We start from the raw sequence: 23,367 nt of genomic DNA, 5'->3' as shown, positions 1-23,367 counted from the left end.
TAAGCAACAACATATGTCCGCAAGCGTTTTTCTGCCCAGAACCGCGCGAGAAAGCGGTGATATGTGTACAAAAGGGCAAATGCGTCGACTCCGCCCCGTGCAGACACGTAGTTTTACAAAGCAAGCGCTCCTTACATTCTGCTCACGAACGTTGTGTTTGCGCTATTTTTGCGCATCGTCTGTGGGGGATATAACGTAATAAAATACATGATTATATTTCAAATTAAATGAAATATTAAATATATAGATGTGAAATATATGTGTGTATGTTTATGTATCTATGTATATATTTAGATTTGAACATTTTTATATGTAATAATTCCTATACTAGTGTAATCACAAATATTTATAGAGGCGAAGTCACGTCCCTTCCAGTGTGCTGCATACATTTCTTATTCTAGCCCTCCTCCTGTCCATGACATCGACTCAGAGGAAGAGATGAAGGTGGCTACCCTGGCACCAGATCATGATTATTGTCTTACTCTTACAACAAGTGATCGCAGATGAGTTGGCTGAGGAAAATGATACACTTCGCCAGAAAGTAAAGGAGCTCGAACAACAAATTCAGGCTCTCCAGCTGCAGAGTTGTTTTGGACTGAAGCGCTTTGCAGGATCGGACGAGGACATCCGATTTTATTCCAGTTAAGTCATAATTAAGGTGTTTTGAATTGCAGAAAGCTTATGTTTTGTACCATATTCACAGTGATGGACAAAAACATCACACAAGTCCTGTACTTGAGTGAAAGTAAAGATGGGCTCCACATGGTAAAATGTTGCTCCACTAAAAGTCCACCTTACAAGAGTATTTTCCTTCAAGTGTACATCAAATATCAAAAGTAAAAGTACTGTACTTTATGACTAGCATAATGATATGATTAGGCCCAAACATGTGCTACCTACAGCACTCAGTCAGATGTTTAGACACAATCATTCATATTTTCTTCATGTAAAACAAACGTAATAGAGTGAAAAGTAAGATAATTGACCTTGTGTAACTAAATTAGTCTACAATGACTAACAATGTTATTTTTGTGTATTTTGTTCGAAAGATTCCATTCTTATGACCACCTGATGGCATTCTGGAGGCTCATCGAGCCAGCAACATCAAGGATGATCTGTGTGACAAGTGCCAGAGAAGCACCGGTCTCTGTGGCTGAGAAGAGAACATCAAACAGATCAATCAAGTTGCTGCTCATAGATGAGTTATTTCTTTTCTTAATTATTTATCAACTGGATGCACACAGAGAGAGCTTGGCCACCAATTCAACATCGATCGGACAACAGCCAGCAGAATCATCACAACCTGGGCCAACTTTCTTTACTGCCTACTGGGAGCTGTGTGTATCTGGATGTCACCTGAAGAAATCACAGCCAACCTACCTCCTGAGTTCAAGGAATATGCAGACACTCAGGTCATTGTTGACTGCACAGAGCTGCGGTGCCAAACTCCATCCTCACTTGTGCTACAGAGTGAGTTGTACTCACACTACAAATCACACACAACATTAGCTCATATTTTCTGATTGAAGAAATTGCTTGAGGTATGCTCATACCGGCATTCAGCAGGATAACAAAGTCACCTGCAGAGGGAAGGAAACCCAGGGTGGATACAACAGGGGTTTAAAAATGAATTTCATTGTTGTTTATGTTGTTATTTTGTCTTCTGTTGCCTGAGTTTGGTGTGATTGTATGATTGGTCGCAGTCTGAGTCGAGTAGTTGCTATGTACTTTTCTTTTAAAGGTGACATAAAGTGTTTAACATGCATAAACTGAAAATATTGATGATGATAAATGTTTTGGTGCAGTTCTGCAGTTTGTTGCTGAAGACCATAGATTTTTTTAAAGTTCCCTTTAGTTTAAATTAAATAAATTCCAGAAGGACAATAGTATAAGTAATAGTATATATTACCTGCTTTTAACCTACAAATCCAGTTTTCCCGTTTCATTTCCTTTTAAATTGCTTTAAAATGGTTATATTTTCATTTAAAATCAGAATCACACATCCTGTCCAAGCTCATTCCTGCTCTCCATTGAAGCTACATTTTGTTTTTACTGAATAACTTACTTGGCAAATTAAAATGAACTTAAAACAATCTATAGATGCTCCCAAAGTTCTTCCTTTTGGTACAGATAAGCCATGCTTCCACTGATGTTTGACCAGTATTTATTTTCAGTCTTTAATTGGCAAACACCATGAAAAACTGAAATAAAATGAATATTACAAACAAGATATTATCAGCACCATAATTAATATTACAAACACATATTGTTAGTGTAAAATAAAATACAACCACTACCATGCACCTTCTGACCAAAAACTTAGGAGTGGTTACCATCCTTTTTAATGTTGCACGGCTACTCTTCAGCACCAACTCTTTACTGCATGTAGCTTCCAACAAAACACATAATCTTTCTCTCTAATTGGTAATTGAGCATGTGAACACAGCACACTGCCCATTCAGTCCTATTCACAGGCTTGGCCAGTAGGTGTCACCACAAACAAAGGAACCAATATACATTTTCAAAATACTACTTACAACATAAAAAAGGGAAACAAAAACAAAGGCAATAAACACATTTAGATCTATTGAGAGCACATTTTCTGCTACAGCTACACAATCCACTTTTATTACAGCAGATATTTATGTAGGTATGTGTAGGGAAAAAAAAGTCTGCTTGCTCTCTTATTTTTTGCATCACACCACTGTCCCGGTATATTCTTTGAATCAGGGTGTCTTCCTCTGCAAACACCACAAAATCACACCACTCCATCCCTGTTAGGAGCAGCTGACCCTGCACCTGCCAGTAGTAGCTATGACCCTGCTCTAATTCCAGTTTGCTGTCTTTCATTTTCAGATGTGGATAATCCACAAAGCTTTCAATGATTGGACATTTTATTTCCACAAAGCCGAATTCAGTGCTTTCTGTTGGGTAAAAAACAACACCATCTGGGGATGTACCTAGCCATGGAGTGTCAGGGTGTATAATGAAGCCACAAGGGTAGTGGTTCACCCTCTTGAGCTTGCAGTACTCTTCAATGGCATCAGCTTCCATTTCGAGACCCCTCTTCATTGCTGCTGTCTGACGGACCCCTTTGAGCAACCGGTCTGCCATCTTTTCTAAGGTGCACGGTTTAGCATGGCATATTTCCCCAAAATGTGAGGAGGTGAGTCTGGGTTTTCTCAGTCTATGCCAGTCTGTTGATAAACGTTGGCCCCTAGTTGCATCCTCTATTTTGTTAGCCATCTCCTGGGTAACCTCAAGTGACTTGAAGTACCTAGTACTAGCCGAATTCTCACCTTACTCCCTCGGCCATGGTCCTCTGCTTTGGTTTGGCAGACATCACATTCATCTTCTTGACGGGACCTGGTTTAGCACCTTGTGAATATAGGCCATAATAGCAGTGATGAGTGTATGTGATGCAATGGCGATTCTGGGGGGTGGCCAGATCCGATAGGTAGTTGGTCAAGTTCGTCAACACAAGAAACAAGAGAAATGCTGTCAATCAGTGATGACAGATCAGCTGATTTAGGTTTCAGTTTTACATTTTTAATGCTGCTGCTGCTGGTCCGGTCGGGTCGCCCGGTCGTTAATGATACAGGAGGACGGTCACAGTGACAATGTCAACTGCTGGATAAAAACGCTGAAATCTGTCTATTGAGAGGTAATTATATGTTTAGTTGTGTCGTAGTTCCCTCTGAATGTATAGGAAAACTTTATCTAGCTCTAAGTAGCAGCTTAAAGACGAACTACACTACACTAGCTAGCTTAGCAGCCTGCAAACCAAGTTAAGCATTTAACGTTAGCATTTTTAAAAAAATGTTATTTGCATACTGCCATGAAATATGAACAGCTGATTTCTGGACTGAAGACTGTAGGTGTTTTTGTTTTTTGCAGATGTGTGTGTGTTCAATAGAGCTAATGTTACATTTTTGACCAACCAGTGTGTGAAAAATAGTGTGACAGTCTAGATTTAAGTAGCTATAACACAAGAACAAGCTGTGATTTATTTATTTGCTCTGTGATTTAAGGGCTGTTTAAATACTTTTTGACCTTGGAGATAAAGGACTTTTTGTTTGTATCAATTAGCTCATCTTCACAGTTCACATATTTTTAGACGTTTAAATAGGCAGAGGCAGAGCAAATTGCATCCAAATGCCACAGGCAATATGTGTTAATTGTGTTATTAAAAGTGATCGAAGATGTTGGTAGTTACGTAAAAACAAACCTTTGTGCATCATTGGGCACATTGTTGACACCTCCTTTCTTTTTGGCATTTTAATGGAGTCAAAGCTGTTATTTAAGGGGTTCAAGAGCCCCACAAACACCTGTATTTTGCACACTGATTCTTACCCAATTTGACAATGATCCTGCTTGATGTTTGTAGTTATAGCTATTACTTCAAAGTGAACTGACTGACTGATTGACTGATGGAGTGATTGAATTACCCCAGGGTTATTAAGAGAATAGCTATGAAGAGAAGCAGAGATGTTCAGAGCTTCTTCTTCAAAAAAAAAAAAAAAAAGAGTCGGAGCCAGCCACAGCTTCTACCAGCAGCAGTGAACAGGCCCGGTCCAGTCAGCAGCCTCAGTACAGCAGTAGTGACCAAGAGCAGCCAGCTCCCCCTGCACAGGATGGTAGGTGCTTGGATAGATGGAATTTACCATGTAGGCTCACATTCAAGTTGTTTGTCACTCCAGCCATACAATTACAACTGTCTGAAACATCACTACACAAGAACAATAGTTTAAAACAGTTGTCAACAGAAGAACAATAATAAAATGTGCATAATACATAAATACACACACACATATCTGTCACACTGCGGAGAGGGGTGTCCTGTCTTGGTTTTTTTTGTCTTGTGAACTTCCTGTTTTATTTAGAAAAGTAACTCTCCTCTCGTTTCAGGTCACTTGCCTTTCCTTGTGTGTCACCGGTCTGAAGTCTCCCCTGATTCCTGATTGTTTCCACCCGTGTCCCCTTCCCTGATGTGTTTTATAGTCTGCGTCTCCCCTTGTCTCATTGCCGGAGTATTTTGTCTTGTCGTCCCCCAGCCCTGATTCTCAGCCTTGCCACAGTTTTGTCTTTAAGTATTGCCTCGTTTGTATATTCTGAATTCTTGTATGCCTCTGAAGAAGAGTGAATTTTTTTTAATAACGTTTTGGTCAGCTTGTTTTGTTTAAAGCCAGTTTAATTTCATAGCATCTTTGTTTTCCCTCCTTTTGGAGCGTCCTTGGTTTGTAATTTTTTCAGCTCAGTACAGCGTAGTTTAAGTTAACAGCCCTTAGCTGTAAATTTCAGTGTATTTTCATTCTTAAGATCAGTGTAGATATTTATTTCCTTTTCCTCCTTCTATCTATCTATCTATCTATTACGGAAGCGCATTGCATTCACTGGATAAAAAAAAAAATTAGACACCTTATCTCGTAATTATGAGAAAAGATCTCGTACTTATGAGAAAAGATCTTGTAATTATGAGAAAAGATCTCGTAATTACGAGATCTGGATCTCGTAATTATGAGAAAAGATCTCGTAATTATGAGATCATACTTTTACAGTAAATACTCCCGGTAATAAACTGAAGGGATCACGAAGGTATCCGGATTTCAAAGTAAAGGACGACATGAGAAAAAACAACAACAACAAAACATTGTTTCCATAAGTAGTTCAAGATTCATAAACTGCTGGATTTAGCACTTCCTAGACTACTTGCATGCATAATATGAAGTACTTTTACTGTGTACTTTTCGAGTAATCGTGTGTCAAAATAAGGACATTTCGCCCAACTTTTATTTGTTATTAAAAAACGTATTTTCTATTAGTAGACCAAGATTCATATACTGCTGAACTAAGTACTCCCTATACTTGTGTAACTATAATGAAGTACTTCTACTGTGTACTATTAAGTAATCCTCTGTCAAAATCCTTATACTCGTATGCTTCATGGGTCTGACTGTGAGACTGCAGTCTGACCAACACAGTCACCACCAGCCGCTCATCAGAGCGGCTTCAGTACGATTACCGTAAATTTTATTTACAATCAACGACGCACCTTTCCTTATCTCATAATTACTAGATCTTTTCTCATAATTACGAGATCCAATTTTTAATCCAATGCGCTTCCGTAATCTATCTATCTATCTATCTATCTATGTTTAATTTTATACATACATACATACATACAATGTTGTGCATGAACGCGTTCAATGAACGATCGTTCATTGAACTCGTTCATATTTGGGGCGAACGTGAACTGAACGTACTGTATCTGCCTGATATGGAAATAATATGGAACGCCAACGAGGTCACTAACACGTGAATTACAATACGTAAACAACGCGTCAATTTTTCACGCGTTGTTTACGTGTTGTTAACGTGTTGTTTACAGGTTGTTAACACGTTAACGACGCGTTAATTTCACGTGATTGTGAGCCCTTTGGCCACTTGTCCAGTTTGAAACGGATGAGAGTCTTGAGTCCCCATCGGCTCCTGAGCTGTTGGGTTAAACCATTTATGTAAGCCTGGGGGGGTTTCTACCCTCTATTTAACATGATAAGAAACCTCTTAGTTCTTTGCCATTGTCTTCCTTTATTGTGTAGCTTATAAAAATTAAACATTTGGGTTGCAGTTTTAGAACTTTGTTATTACCAACATTAGTTATTAAATAGTCCATGAGCCAGGGCCCCAAAATTTGGGCCATCAGTATCATCTGGGGGGACAAAGTCTCATAGTGATTTTTGGCAAGGTATACACCCCTAGTACTAGAAAAATCACGATAGCAGTGCAGGGGTGGTAGTGAAATCACTTTTTTCAGCTCATGAAGTTACTAACCCCCTAAAATAAATTCTGTTTTTGAAATCTGGTGTATATCTGGTTTAGGCTCATGGTAGGGATATTGTCAATATTCTATAATATGGTGCTTGGTATCGTTGGAAAGGGGACCTTTTAGGCTTTTATTTAAGCCCAGTACTGAATCTGTCAAACACAAACACAGACGTCACATGACTTCTTTAAACCAGAAATAACACACATTTTCTCACAATTTCCGCCAAAACTGTATGCTATCTTTTATCCCTGTGGCATGAAAGAACACCAGGGACACAAAACTCAACAACTTCAATACTCAAGGCATTCTGATGATTCAGAAAATGTATAATATACCCATACTATTTATTTGTTAGAGCCCTAAATTAGACTTGTGCAGCCAGCACAGTCTTTAAAATAGAATGGAGCCAATAGAATGGACAAATAGAATACCCTATTAGTCCAGGGCCAAATGGCCTATTTATTCATGTACAGTTGTAATAAAAAGTAATTGTTTCAATAGTGCTGTCAACGTAATATTTGTAAGTGGTTTAACAAAATGTTTCTATCATGTATTTTGATATTCACACACTTTCAGTTAGAATGTCAGAAAGTAGCTCATGCACGGAATGTTGATGGATTTTGACAGTTTGACAAGGTTTTTCTCAGTTTTGTGAAAAGATCGTTGGTTGAGTTGAGTGGTTATAACAACACTACCAACTATGCCATCTTCAATCAACTTCCAATGAGTTCCACAGGTATTAAATTTAAGTACAAAATGCTTTTTCTCTTGTGCTTGTGAATTGATGGGGAATAGACAGAGGGAGATTCTACCTATATACATGTAACAGTAGCTAATGTTAGCTTGGTGTTTTTTGAAGGCTAGCTATCTACCAGGCTTGCTAACTTGCAGGTTAAACAGTGTAACTGTGCGTTCAGACCAAAAGCGTGCAAAGAGGGAAATCCGCCTTGTCTGCCTTGTCCACACCTCAGTCCCTTATGTCCCTTTTGTCACCTTGTTCATTCTTGCTTCTAAATTTAAAGGGCCTGCATGCCACTCGCGTTAAACACCACCACAAAACTACTGCTATGGCACAGCCCATCCATTTACTGACATTGTTGATCACAGAAAGTTACTTGTTTGAAAGTTATTTGATAAAGTCATTAACTAGCATGCTAGCATGCTACGTTGCAATGCTAGTATGCCACAATTTCTCTCCTTTCTTACAAACATATTACACAATTAAAAGCTCTCCAGGCAAACCAACGACTAGACGCATCGGCCGTCTTTAATTGATCCCTATTAGAGTTAAGATTCTCTGCCAGAGCCCGAGCCTGACGTCGAGATTTTCCTCCACTATCCTTGGGCCGTGCCGGGCCTTTGATCAAGCATTTGTGTGTTGTTTTTTTAATAACTCAAAATAATGAGTGTATTTCCAGCTAGAAAAAGCGCATCTATCTCCTCCCTTCATTTTTGTTTGTGTTTGTGTTGCTGCATGGTGTACACGTGAGTTGACCTCATGTTGAAAAATGTGGCTTGTCACATACGTGACATCACTCCCCGAGACGCAAGAGAGCAAAAAATATTTTTTTTTACTAAGGAAAATGACAAAAATAATAGTAACGCACAGTGACTTGAATAAGTACTTTTATCTGATTACTGGTTTGGAAATATTAACGCGTTCGATTACTCGTTACTGAAAAAAGTGGTCAGCTCAAAATTAGTTAATGTGTCTTTGTCGAGTGTGTTAAGTGCGGAACTTGTTGCATTATTCCTTCAGATAATTCTAAACAGATTAGTTCAAACAACTCAGAATTGTATTTGAGAATGTCAGTTATAACAGCCCACGTATTAACAAATTGTCAGGTTTAAATTGGGCTGGGCTCATAATTACAGTTAATGTGTCGGGCCGGGCCGGGCTCGGACACAACTACACAGGGTCGGGTCGGGCTTGATTTTGTGGGTCTAAGGTCTAATCCCTATACACGAACAGGGTCAAATTTCTCTGGGACCAACCTGACCGAGGGATGACAGCAGAACGACACATCCCCATTGGTTTTTGCATGGCTTTTCCACCTAGACGCATCATAGCTCATTACATAAAGTTGGAGGATTTTAAACATTTTTTCCCTCATAATCCGCCTATTCCACCCGCCTCCGCCTTCCACTTTCCCTCCTTCTCTGCCTGGCTCCCAATAGAAAGTGAATGACTTGAATGAGTGAGTGAATGAGTGAATGGATCATTTTCCTCTTTATGCGCCTTTGGCCTGAATGTACGGTAACAGTTAGGTTAAGCTTATGTTATGATGGGATGGGTTTAAGTAACTAGTGCAGTGCCCGTAACAAAAGTGTATTCCTATAAAAAAGTGGGAGCTTTTTCATGGATGGCCAAATGAGGCTGTGTTTGAAGGTGGGACGTCAGGGATATTTAGGTTTGTTGTGAAATCCGATATTCCAGGGTATAATTGGCTGTTTTTGACTATTTTTGATTTTGCCATTATATTTCACCTTAAAAACTATTTACTTGGTGTCATTATTTTCAGCACAACCTCACATGTGTGACTGTACAGTTATTTTTTTTATTTTGACAAACTGTATTAACACAATGGACCTAAAATCACAAAAAAATCCAAATAGAAAAAGTTAGATTTTTTTTACTGTGAAAACCACAAATAAACATATTTACAACAAACCATTTTTAATGCAAATGCAAATATAAATTGTTGTTTGCCAAATTTGTGCATACATTTAAAAAATTTACAAAGTTATATGTAACTATTTACATTTAAATGCAGGCAATGCTCAGGTCTGCCTGTGCTCCTTGAGAGCTGCACTGCCTGCTCCACATTCAGCATCTTCTCATTGTTCTGACTCATTAAACGAAAAACCGACTCCACTACACACTAAACACACTACACCAAACACTACATAACACACTAACTACACACTCCAAACACGCTAAATGTAACAAATCTCTCAACTCTCAGTATCGCTGTCCCACCGTCGTTGCCTGTCAATCATCCGCCTAGGTCCCTCCCACAACTTCCTGTTCCTCAACAACCAAACTTGCTGCTTGGACACTTTCGTGACAAAAGCCCGTTTTTACCGTTTCTTTCTGCACCAGACACAAAGCAAACGTGACGGCAATGTTCGCGAAAAAGCATGGCGGACATTATTTACCCTAGGTCCGGTTTTGGACGTGCCGATGCGTCCGGTCAGTCGCCTCGGGAGGTGGGCCGTGTAGCTAGCCGCTAGCAGCTAGCAGGTAGCTAGCGGCTAGCTACACACGAACATCCACAGATTCCAATTCCACTTTGTTGTCCGCGCGTCTCTGGATCTCCTCAGACCTGAACAGACTCGGTCCGGACTCGTTTAATCTCATTAATCCACAACAGTCAGTTTAGATGCACAGAACAGAACGGGACCGAACGGCCGGCAAAATCCCAGTCTAGCTCGCGCCGCTGCAGGTATAAATCCACTTGTTTCTTCAGGTATGTCGTGGGCTTGAGCTCTACAGTGATTGGTTCTGGTGCGCACGTGGCCACGGTGTGCAGTGATTGGCTCTGGTGCGCACGTGACTGTGGTGGCTCTGGTGGACAATGCTCGGTGGAATTTGTAAAGCATTTATGAAATAATTTATTCACGGTATCATTGCAGTCCAAACAAATGCTTAGATGCACACCACTGAACCACGCAGCAGCCATGTTGAAAGTCTCGGGTCAGTGTGATCCTTATCCGCAGAGATATTTGACCAACAGACACATACACACACACACACACACACACACACACAGACAGACAGAGATTCCTTGTATTTATAGATAGATGTCAAGTAACAAACCTTTTGTTTCTTTTTTTCAACACAATTGTTCATTAACCTGTAATGTTTACATCACCACCCTTGTGATTTTCTTTTTAGTTACTGTGATGGTGGGATACTCCTGCACAATAGAACTGAATAGAGGAGATTTAGATCTGGATTCAGTATGGACATATATATATATATATATTATGTTTATATATTTATATTTATATGATTTATTCATTCATTTATATTTATATCATCAATGACATTAATGAATTTACTGAGGAAAGGAACATTTGCCAGGAAGGAGTTGTTTATTCAAAGAAAGAGTTTTATTAGCACAAACACAATCACACAGCATGTACAAAGCATAATCTGCCCACACAACAAACGGGAAGCTCACAAGAGGCCCAAAATCCTGCAGCACCGCAAAGTGTCTGTTTTTGCAGACGTCTGTGGTGCGCTGCCCTGTACTTCGGAATCGCCTCTCATGTGACTGCAGTGTGGCGTAGAGCTCGGTGAGCTCCCGGGTGCGAAAGGACGGAGGTCGGTCGCACAATTCATCCAGACACCCGCCATCTTGTGCCGTCTTCCTCCTCAGACATCGGGTCCATGGCGGCGCACTTCCAAAGGTCCACCTCATCCTCAGCTAGCACTCTGTCTCGCTTCCAGCAGCTGTAAAAACAATCAATAAAGACGATCAGTACTGCGCGATGCACTGCGTATGGACACAACACATCTATTATTTTATAGAATAATAGTCACATTGACCAAAAACGGATCTAATCTAATAAATCTTACCCTCTTCGTCCTCGATCGACTCTGAGCTGAACTCCTCACAGCGTCAGCCTGCGATGCAAGATCTGGTTGTTTGTTGTCCTGCGTACTGTCTCGTAATGTCTTACAGGCAGCTAGAAAACAATTAAAAAGACTGGTATGAATAAAGAAACGTAAGTCACAGTAAAATTAAGCGCGGGAGAAAACAGTAACAGTTACTTACACACAATGGCGTCATTATCGGCATCGTGTAAATCTGGACTTGCAGACGTGTCTCCGAGCTAACAGGAGGTCGCGGCCTTGTTATGAGGTGAGGTTAGTCTGTGAAAACAAAATGCTCGCAGCGATAAACCTCCGTGTCCCTCTGCGGCAGCGAAGCTCCGTCCGTCGGCGACATTCTTCGTGGCGACCCGGCAAAGCTTCTCCCGTCCGCGCAGATGTCCTCTCGACAATGGCCGGGCCGCTAGCCTAACTCCTGCTAGCTAGCTTAGCTCCTGCTAGCTAGCTTAGCTGAACTTGCTTCGTGTCCAATAAAACACAAACACTTCGACTGCGATGGAGAGTCCAACTCACAGCACGTCGTCCGACAACAGTTCACAGTCTGTTAGTGATAAAATACGACACTGACGACACACACAGTCCACTGTCAGCTGCTCGACGAGGTAATGTATACTATTACTTATTACAATACTATTGTTCTTCTGCAATTTATTTAATTTAAACTAAAGGGAACTTTGAAAAAAAAAAGATCTTCAGCGACAAACTGCACCAAAACATTTATCATTTATTTTCAGTTTATGCATGTTAAACACTTACTTGACTCAGACAGCGACCAGTCATACAATCACACCAAACTCAGGTGACAGCAGACAAAATAACAACATAAAAAACGATGAAATTCATTTTTAAACCCCTGTTGTATCCACCCTGGGTTTCCTTCCCTCCGCAGGTGACTTTGTTATCCTGCTGAATGCCGGTATGAGCATTCCTCAAGCAATTTTCTTCAATCAGAAAATATGAGCTAAACAGATTTATAACATTTTTAGGATTGACCACTTGACTTAGTGTCGTGTGAGAACCGATTACTTAAAGGGATAGTTTGGGTTTTTTGAAGTGGGGTCATATAAAGTACATATCTATAGTCGGTCTGTTTCCTGCCGTAATCACCGATCAGCGCAGCCTCAGTTTGGAGGAGCAGAGAGCCTCCAGCCAGACGCTCAGCTTTGTACTGCAGTGAACGTGGTCCAGAGAAAAAGCGAAATAAAACACCATAAACAAGGCTACCGACTATAGATATGTACTTTATATGACCCCACTTCAAAAAACCCGAAACTATCCCTTAAAAGGCCTTGTAGATGGGCCTGAACCAGCACACGTAAGAGCAGGGGGTGAAGAGGATGAGCCACAGGAAGGCCATGCTGAAGTTGGTCGCCCCACCACCTCTGCACATCCACGCCAGACAGCCGATCAGATAAACAACCAGTGTGGCAGCATTCACTGTAAACATCACAGAAACATGACAGGCAAAATGGTCTATGGCAGACATCCCACAGGCTGCATTACTTATAATTCAGCAGGACTGCTGAAGGTGAACCCACAAAGGAGGAAGAGGAGCAGACAGCCATGAAGCAAACAGTCAGATTTCTGCCTGGCTCTTATTTTCTCTCCAGTCTTTGACCAGAGGTCCATTTTGGTAATTGCACAAGATGCAAGCTACGGTGAAAAGTTGGCTAATGCTCCCAGAAATGGACAAAGGGATTACAGTGTCAAAAAGTTTGTTCTCCTTAACCCGCCTTATTAGCCGTTCAACGTGAACTCGCAGCCGCGCAATTGACTGGGTCTCCAGGACGTCATGTGCTGCCATTTGCTCCTTGTTGGAGCGGAAGGCAGGCCTGTGAAGTTTTCCTGGCACAAGGTTGTCCACCCTAAAGCCCTTGTCCACCATCACAGCCATGTCAGGGGACAGGAGAGGTATGATGCCAGACAGTCTGAAGAGCTCACGGTCACTGATGGAGCCCCCATAGAGTGCAGAAACAAATGTCAGAGGACCATGTGGTGCCATGCCAATCATGGCCTTGAAGGTACAGTGTGATTTGTAGTGTGAGTACACCTCACTCTGTAGCACAAGTGAGGATGGAGTTTGGCATCGCAGCTCTGTGCAGTCAACAATGACCTGAGTGTCTGCATATTCCTTGAACTCAGGAGGGAGGTTGGCTGTGATTTCTTCAGGTGTCATCCAGATACACGCAGCTCCCAGTAGGCAGTGAAGAAAGTTGGCCCAGGTTGTGATGATTCTGCTGGCTGTTGTCCGATGGATGTTGAACTGGTGGCCAAGCTCTCTCTGTGTGCATCCAGTTGATAGATAATTAAGAAAAAGAAATAACTCATCTATGGGCAGCAACTTGGTTGATTTGTTTGATGTTCTCTTCTCGGCCACAGAGACTTCTCTGACACTTGTCACACGGATCATCCTTGATGTTGCTGGCTCGATGAGCCTCCAGAATGCCATCAGGTGGTCATAAGAATGGAATCTTTCAAACAAAATACACAAAAAAAACATTGTTAGTCACTGTAGACTCATTTAGTTACACAAGGTTAATTATCTTACTTTTTACTCTACTACGTTTGTTTTACATGAAGAAAATATGAATGATTGTGTCTAAACATCTAACTGAGTGCTGTAGGTAGCACATGTTTGGGCCTAATCATATCATTATGCTAGTCATAAAGTACAGTACTTTTACTTTTGATATTTGATGTACACTTGAAGGAAAATACTCTTGTATGGTGGACTTTTAGTGGAGTAATCTTTTACCATGTGTAGCCCATCTTTACTTTCACTCAATTACAGGTCTTGTGTGATTTTTTTTCCATCACTGTGAATATAGTACAAGACATAAGCTTTCTGCAATTCAAAACACCTTAATTACGACTAACCTGGTATAAAACCGGATGTCCTCGTCCGACCCTGCAAAGCGCTTCAGTCCAAAACAACTCTGCAGCTGGAGAGCCTGAATTTGTTGTTCGAGCTCCTTTACTTTCTGGCGAAGCGTATCATTTTCCTCAGTCAACTGATCTGCGATCATTGTTGTTGTACGAGTGAGACAATAATCATGATCTGGTGCCAGAGTAGCCACCTCAATTTCTTCCTCTGAGTCGATGTCATGGACAGGAGGAGGGCTCTCCGCTCTGGGTCTCCGCTCCCACACGCTCGCCCTCGGTGCCGGCAGTTGAAAATTATTCCATGAAAAAAGAGCAGGAACGGCCCCTTTCTTCAGCCTTCTCAATTTCCCCGGGTTGTTAACAAAATCCTCCTTCTTGAAATGTCTGCTGCAAACACGACTCGTCTTGCTTGGTGTGAAGTCGTCCCGTCGTACCTTCACCATCCATTCGGCTCTCACAGACACATCCACCGGAAAGCTATGGAAGCTTATAGTACTATTGTACCTCGACGAATTGGTACATAGGGGTACACAACAATGGAGTGCGGTCTTTTTCACGCGTTGATACGCCAACCGCCTCTCTTTTACACGAAATCCACTCATATCGAAACTTTGTCCATCAAACTGTCACTCAAACTAGCGTCTCCGGAAAATCTCCACAGCAACACGACCTACTGGAAGTAGTCGAGCGTACACTCAAGACGCGGAAGTAAACCGGAAGTTCCAGTGTGCTCGTAGCGTATTAACTCTCCGTTCCATCTTCCTCGTCACTCACGCTCCGGTCAACCCAGAAGTGTAAAAACTCTTACAGGTCATGAACTCTCACACGCAATAAGAATTACTTTTCAACTGCTTTTAACTTCTTAACAACTGGCGTTTTATCTTTAACTTGTTCCCAGGAGAGAGAGACAGAGAGAAAAGAATAAATAATCTTTTTTACATTACATTGGCCATTGCTAATGACATACACAGTAATTAATCTAGCATACTTTCATTAAATAAATCCATTCAAGCTCAAATATAAGGGTCTATAATTAGGCTATACTGAGCCTGATCTATTTATACCAGAGATTTTCTTAAAATGAAGTTAACACCTTTTAGAAAAAGGTCACCTGGGGTAAAACTCCCCCTGCTACCCTGATTTGCATTTGTATAGCTCACAGCATTTTCATTTACATGTTAAAGCCTCCCCTAGAATCAGGGGGAGGGGGGTCATTGGGGGACAACTGCCAAGCAAGGCCCACGTCAGTTTCCGACAATTTACGTCAGTTTTCAGTGTTGCCTGCAAATTGCCGCGTGCAGCCGCAAACCTGAAATTCCACGTCAATCTACAGTGCTGCATACTGACGAAAATCCCACTTTTCATGCAGTGTTAATGCCCCTCATTTACACATTCACACACGTACGGACATGGGCGTAACCACGCATTCTTTGGGGGAGTCGTGTCCCCCCCAATATTGAGAAAATGGCAGTCTGTCCCCCCCAATATACAGAAAAAAATGTGTTAAATATGCACTCTTTTATAAACCCCGTCAAAAGATCTGTCTCGTTATTTCTTATTTATTTTCAATTTATTTCCGTTTTTAAGGAAAACACAATTGTGTGAACCCCCCTCTCCCAATTGTAAACTTGGTTGCGCCCATCCTAAGGTATTAAACTGTTCGCCCTCGCGGTGTAATAGCATACTGAAATGGAGCGCACCTCAGTAGCTGAGTCGCTCCCCCATACATGAAAAACCCATTGGTCAAGTTACAGTGATTGACAACCATGAAGCCAATCACAGCCATTTGATCAAACCCACTAGTCCCGGCTGCCCGAGAAAGTAAACAATAACATGCTAGCGGAGCTGCCGTCACTCGCGGCTGCAGACAGCGAACAGAGTGGAGGTATGAAACTGTTGTTTAACTAGTTATTATACCATGGTCTGGGGGAACACTCGATTCTGATTGGCTGCAGGGTGTCCATTAACCCCTGATATACGGACACCTACTAAGTAGTTCCAGTCAAATTGACTGTTCACCGCTGTAAATTAATGCGCTAGCTGGCGTATTAAATCTGAATATTTTATTTCCAGTACTGGGTGCAGTCCGTCAGTCCTTCAGTGTCTTATCCTCTGAACACCACAGGGTGGCGACTGTAACACACAAGCTGCAGAAAGTTCACTTCCCCTCTAAATTTACTGATACGCGAATAATCTCTCATCCCGTTCGCTGTTCAACTCTCTGCTTCAGGCTGCGGCCACAGTAACGTTACACACGGCCAGTCATTTGTTCGTGAAAATCTTGATATTGATTTGGGGACAATGACATGACTGGTTAGCGAGCTAATCGTGTTAGCTAGCATACTGTCAAATTATATTTACTGTTTGTCAACCGTGCGCAATGTTATTGACTTTGAATCTTGCTAGCATAGCGTTAGCTTGCTGGCTCATCGCTGAGCGGACTAGAATATGTCCCGTTGCCAAGTCGTATCTATGGTCCGTCCTATTTACTGGAGGAGTGAACAACGTCTCCGTTGCATAAGAACCTTATGGGAGGGTAATGATTGTTCCAGGTATTAGTCAAACCCTCAGGCGTTACCAGGGAAACTAAGTTCCGGCTTGTAAAAAACTTTATATTTTGACAGTAAAACGCAAGAAAATGTAAATTAATGATCCAAATTTCTTTTCTTTGGCAAGTGACCATGGTATAAGCGGGATAATGCCCTTCAAGGTGTCCATAAACAGGAGTTAATGGACTTCGCGGAGGCAACCGTCCGACGCGCATCTTAGGCCTCCGCGTCGTCCATTAACTCCTGTTTATGGACACCTCGTCGGGCATTATCCCTTACTTATACCATGGTCTGGGGGAATACTCGATTCTGATTGGCTGCAGGGTGTCCATTAACCCCTGATATATGGACACCTACAAAGTAGTTCCAGTCAAATTGACTGTTCACCGCTGTAAATTAATGCGCTGGCTGGTGTATCAAATCTTAATATGTTATTTCCAGCACTGAGTGCAGTCCGTCAGTCCTTCAGTGTCTTATCCTCTGAGCACCACAGGGTGGCGACTGTAACACACAAGCTGCAGAAAGTTCACTTCCCCTCTAAACGTACTGCTACGCGAATACGCTGTTCAACTCTCTACTTCAGGCTGCGGCCACAGTAACGTTACACACGGCCGGTCATTTGTTCGTGAAAATCTTGCTATTGATTTGGGGACAATGACATGACTGGTTAGTTAGCTAATCGTGTTAGCTAGCATACTGTCAAATTATATTTACTGTTTGTTAACCGTATGCAATGTTATTGACTTTGAATCTTGCTAGCATAGCGTTAGCTTTCTGGCTCATCGCTGAGCGACTAGAATATCTCCAGTTGCCAAGTCGTATCTATGGTCCGTCCTATTTACTGGAGGAGTGAACAACGCTTCCGTTGCATAAGAATCTTACGGGAGAGTAATGATTGTTCTTCGGCCTCCGCGTCGTCCATTAACTTCTGTTTATGGACACCTCGTCGGGCATTATCCCTTACATAATGTAGAATTTTGTCTGTAAATAACTTTGTCTTACTTCGTGGCATGTTAAGCTAGCCAATGAAGCTAGTTAATATTAAGCAAGCCAGATGGATTAGGCCAAGCCAGGTAAGCCAGGTAAAGTTAATGGTAACTGACAGATAGTTTTCTAGAAACAAACTGATTTTGATATCATTCAGCATGATTATGAATGCCAAAAAGGAAGAGGCAGCAGAAGATTGACTTCTTTTTAGAGTCAAATTGTCATGTAAGTGGAGTTATGTGACAGGAGTACATTCATATTCTTGCATTAATGCCATGTAGGTGTTAATTTACGTAATTTAAAGCTGTTTGTTGGAGCTTAAAACCTTATTTTCAATTAAGAAATTCTCCTACATAAACTCATCCCTGTTACTGCTCTCATTTGTTACACATACAGCTCCTCCAGGTAATGTCCAGATCAGTTCAGAATAGCAGTGCATGTGTGAAAGGGGCTACACTGCTGTACATTGTACACTGTTATTTATGCACTTACTATTTAGCTAAAGCAAATAAACTAGTAACACAAGCAGAAAAATCAATGTATTAAATTAAAATGATCATCAAGTTCAGCCATTGTTCTTCTGGTAAAATAATGGTATCTGGTCACAGTGTAGGCAGCACAGAGACACAGGGAGAGGGAGAGGCAGGTGGAGGCAGTGGCCAGGCAGGGACATGCTCTGGAGATACAGATGATCAGGTGAGAAATCTGAATGAGAACTTAAACAGCATGATAACATTAGTTTTAACCCAGGCCTACATGTCAGCAGTAAATAAAACTAGTAACATTGGGCCTGATACTGGCATCTAGGTGAGATATAGAGCAAAACCTTTGAGATAAAAACAGTGATTTTCACTTAATGGGAATTAAAAGAGAAGCTTTATATTGATTCTGTAGGAATCCATGCAATTTCACAGAATATTCCTTTACATGTGAATTCAAATGGTCAATGTTGTCCTCAAAACTTCTAAATGTGCAAATTTTCATATATAAAATATCATAGAATTGTGGGAAATGTACTTTAAAAAACAAAATTTGGGGGAAGGGCTCTCATTTGGACACCCCCAATATCTATACCATGGTTACGCCCTTGCGTACGGATATATAAAGGAAACAGAGAGGAACCAAAAACAACGTCTGTAACGTTCTCTGATGATTATGAACGTTAACTACTCCGTATATGTTCAGTATACAGGTCGGCACCAAACCACAGGATAGATTTTGATGTTTTTATGAGTGTTTACAGCTGCTGATGTATGTAACGCTGTTACTGTGATGATACATGAGTTAAATATTTAATCTGTTTCTATAATAACCACATCCTGACATGTAAATCTGACATCTGTGTAAATAAAAAACACCAACATCGTTTTTATAAAGACAGTGATTTTTGATGATCTAAGTACTAATAATAACAATCATGGCGACAAAAAATTAACAAAGTCTGCAAATGAAGGTCAGAAACTGCAGCAGCCGTGAGCCTTTCTTTTTTTTCCAGCAGTGAAAAGATATACTCCATGACAGAGCATTATAACATATGATAATGTATGCAATAACATTTAATGGTAAAAAAAAATAAAAGTAAAGTTGCAGCAGGCTACTATTATAGATATGCACCATATATATTCAATTCAATTCAATTCAATTCAGTCTTTATTAGGGACACATCTCATGAGAGGTCCATAGCACCAACAAACACAACATATATATATACAACAATATAGTTTTCATTATTATTATTAGTATAGTAGTAGTACTATTTTTCTGAATATTCTTGACTTTCAATGGGAGCATCTGTAATGCTGCAATATCCCGTCGGGCATCAAAGTATTTCTGCATCTGATTCATATATTATGCAGTCAGTTGTCCATATTGAAACTTAAATGTAATGAAACAAGTTGACAGTATGGTAGGAAGATGTCACATTTACATGTCAGGATGTGGTTATTATTAGAGATGCACCGATCAGGAGTTTTGGGGCCGATCACCGATCACCGATCACCAAAAGCAGTATCTGCTGATCCCGATATTGCCGATCGTCGATCACAGCGTCAAATCCATACATTTTTCTATATTGTTGTCTTGTGTAACTTTCATATATTTAATTAATGATTCTTACACAACATTGACATTGTATTATTAAGTATAAAAATTAGGAGATGAGAAAGTATCATGAATTGACCACCGTTTTATTGCAGGCTGAGGCAATATGCAATATTTCACACTCTAGAGACTCTCTTAGAGACAACTTGGACTCAGCTTACATAGAGTAACTGTAGCTTACTAGTGGGAATGCAGTCAGGGTGGGAATTTTGTCATTTTAGGGGCAAGTCCATTTGGCCTGCACTTTTTTTTCAGGGGCACCAAGGCCACATGACAGGGCACAAAGACCACTGAGTAAAATGTGTTGATTTACCTTTCAGACTGATACCATAACATCCTAATTTATAATAAGACATGGATTGTGTATTAAAACATTTTTTAATACCAAAATCAAGTTAAAGTTACATTAGCAAGTAGTTTTTGTTAAGTAGGGTTAGGGAGAGGTGAGATTTGTGACACCTCACTGAATATTAGTGTTACTGAATATTTCTCCCAATAGAAATTCCCCAAAATTATGGCAAAGCACATTTTTTCCAAACAAAAAATTGTAGAATAACCATCAGGAGACCACTGATGTGTGGAGTGATTTTGGTGACACTACACTCTGAATAAAAGTGAAGTTATTGAATTTTTTGTAGTTTCTCTTTTCAGTGCTGCACTTAGTAGACGGTCCCTGCGCCCTCGTCTCACAGACGGCTGACCATACAGACCAGAGTTAATGTCCAGATGCTCGTTTTGATTAACATACGGTTGTAGCTCGTTGTCTACCGTAGTACGGCAGGAAATAGCCGTCGTTTGTGTTTTAACAAGGTTGCACTTATGAGTTATTGATCCGGGAAGTTCGAATCTGTGAATATATTTCCAACTTTACCATACTAAATCCTACCACATAAGTCAGTTACGTATCATCGTTACGCTGCGCTCGCTCGCTGTGCTGTAAGTTTCGTTCTTCTGTTTTGAGACGTTGCTGCTGCTGTTTGAGAGGCTTTCACGTGAGATCATCGTGATGATGAGACTCCACCTGCGCGAACCGCGGACTCAATGAAGTTACTGTGAGTGACTATTGTGCACTCAGGTGGCTGTAATTCAGGGCAAGCTTGCTACACTGACCGGACCAGGGGCACAGAGGCCACTGTGGCGCGGGGCAGCGGCGGCCATGAAATTCCCTCCCTGCATGCAGTTAATGCACTGTCTTTATACTTAAACGTCATCTGATCGGCCTGATGTGATCTTTTTTGAGAACTCCGATCAAAACCGATAGGGGCATTATCGGCCGATTGCGATTGGTTGCCGATCGATCGGTGCATCTCTAGTTATTATAGACACAGATTAAATATTTAACTGTCATGTATCGTCACAGTAACAGCGTTACATACATCAGCAGCTGTAAACACTCATAAAAATATTATACAATGGTTTGGTGCCGACCTGTATACTAAACATATAAGGTGTAGTTTAGAGGAGGCTCGTCCATAGAGGCAGAGGAGGTTGGTCCTCCTCTATTTTTGAGAGGCAAGAGGAAGATACATTTTTTTTTTAAGAAAGAGTAACTGGTTGAAATAAATCATTACCAAATCTCAGTATCATTTATAAAATATTATATATATTATATCATAAAAAAAAGTTTCTTCTTTGGAAGAAAATCCACTTAAAACGGTTGAACAGCGACAGCTGCAGACGGAGGAGACAGAGCAGTCTGTGAGAGGAGCAGGGAGCAGGAAGGTGGGGGCTAGAGGAGGACGGAGGGCTTCTGTCCTCCGTGGGAGGGATCTCCTTCCATTCACTCAATGCATTTAGGATTTTTTCATGCTGATCTATGATTGGCTAAGACACGTAAAATGACGCGCTAAGGGAGGACGTCCTCCCTTACCAATCAGCAACCAGAATACAAGATTGACAGCAGGTTGGTCCAATAACAGTTTCCAAATTTCATTCTCACATTTATAGAACCGTAAACAAAAAATACTTATATGTATTTTACAGCTTTCACTGCCAGCCATGCTCGGACAAGAAATATGGAGTTTTCAGCGATATTGGAATCGGTTTCAAAGGAAATATAAGCACATTTCTGAAAGAAAAAAAACTGTTCAGAGAAATCAGAGAGAAGCAGTCAGAAAGATAATTCATAGTTTTCGTTTCGTTCGTCCTGCTGGAGGACATAACGTTAGCGGCACGACCGGGACACAATACAGAGCAGCAACACAGTTGTTTTGGGCAATTGTGATGAGTGATGAGTGTGATGTCATGTGCTGTCGTGAAGTATGTACATTGACTACTGCGGTAGCACAGTGGGTAGAGCAGTTGCCTACCACACAGGTGACTGGGGATCAAATCCCAGAAGGGGTACACATTGGTATTTTTTTTGTCTTGTATATTAGCCCACTGTACATTATTATTCGGCCGGGGACACACCGGCCCATGTTAACCGATTGTGTCGTTCACACACCAACAGCCTTTTGCCATTTAATAAAATGTTTTTTAAAGAAGTCTTGTAAGTCATTGTTTTATTGCTTAATTTTCATTGAATATAAGAAAGTAGGGATAAGCAGTTGACTTGTATAAAATAACATGACACCATGGACTGGTTTTCCTCCTGTCCTCCCAAATTTTTTCAGTCACCAGCCGCCACTGGTGTAGTTAACGTTTATAATCATCAGAGAACGTTACAGACGTTTTTGGTTCCTCTCTGTTTCCTTAATATATCCGTACTTGTGTGAATGTGTAAATGAGACACATTAACTTATAGCACTTTGTACAAGGAGCTTTCTGAAGTTCACTCCACTGACTTGTATTAGTTCACGGGGCGGAGCTCCCTCCTCCAATATGGCGGCGACATCGACATACAGTCCAGCGCTCAATGAGGTGTCTATGGTTTAACCTGCAAGCTACCAAGCCTGCTAGATAGCTAGCCTGCAAAAGACACCAAGCTAACATTAGCTACTGTTACAGGTACAGCTATAGGTATAATCTCCCTCTGTCTATTCCCCATCAATTCACAAGCACAAGAGAAAAAGCATTTTGTACTTAAATTTAATACCTGTGGAACTCATTAGAAGTTGATTGAAGATGGCATAGTTGGGAGTGTTGTTATAACCACTCAACTCAACCAACGATCTTTTCACAAAACTGAGAAAAACCTTGTCAAACTGTCAAAATCCATCAACATTCCGTGCATGAGCTGCTTTCTGAGATTCTAACTGAAAGTGTGTGAATATCAAAATACATGATAGAAACATTTTGTTAAACCACTTACAAGTATTATTTTGACAGCACTATTGAAACAATTACTTTTTTATTACAACTGTACATGAATAAATAGGCCATTTGGCCCTGGACTAATAGGGTATTCTATTTGTCCATTCTATTGGCTCCATTCTATTTTAAAGACTGTGCTGGCTGCA

General features: G+C 40.9%; 1 protein-coding gene and 1 long non-coding RNA gene across 2 annotated transcripts; one reads left to right on the top strand and one right to left on the bottom strand.

Moving 5' to 3' along the window:
* Window position 1: 1 nt before the first annotated feature.
* Window positions 2-2,097, top strand: LOC115581611 (uncharacterized). Its single transcript, XR_003984050.1, has 2 exons — window positions 2-641; window positions 1,050-2,097. It is a non-coding gene; the product is annotated as an uncharacterized LOC115581611 (long non-coding RNA).
* Window positions 2,098-12,151: 10,054 nt separating this feature from the next.
* LOC115581211 (uncharacterized) lies at window positions 12,152-15,133 on the bottom strand. The gene is made up of 2 exons (XM_030416121.1): window positions 14,325-15,133; window positions 12,152-13,918 (listed from the first exon to the last, which is right to left on the bottom strand). The coding sequence occupies exons 1-2, from the start codon at window positions 14,930-14,932 to the stop codon at window positions 13,024-13,026; spliced, it is 1,503 nt and encodes a 500-aa protein (XP_030271981.1). The 5' UTR covers window positions 14,933-15,133; the 3' UTR covers window positions 12,152-13,023.
* Between the last annotated feature and the right edge of the window lie 8,234 nt (window positions 15,134-23,367).

The sequence above is a fragment of the Sparus aurata genome, chromosome 5, assembly GCF_900880675.1.
Source record: "Sparus aurata chromosome 5, fSpaAur1.1, whole genome shotgun sequence".
NCBI classification, from domain to species: Eukaryota; Metazoa; Chordata; class Actinopteri; order Spariformes; family Sparidae; genus Sparus; species Sparus aurata.
The sequence above is the reverse complement of the archived record's forward strand: the minus strand, read 5'-3'. Positions and strand labels throughout refer to the sequence as shown.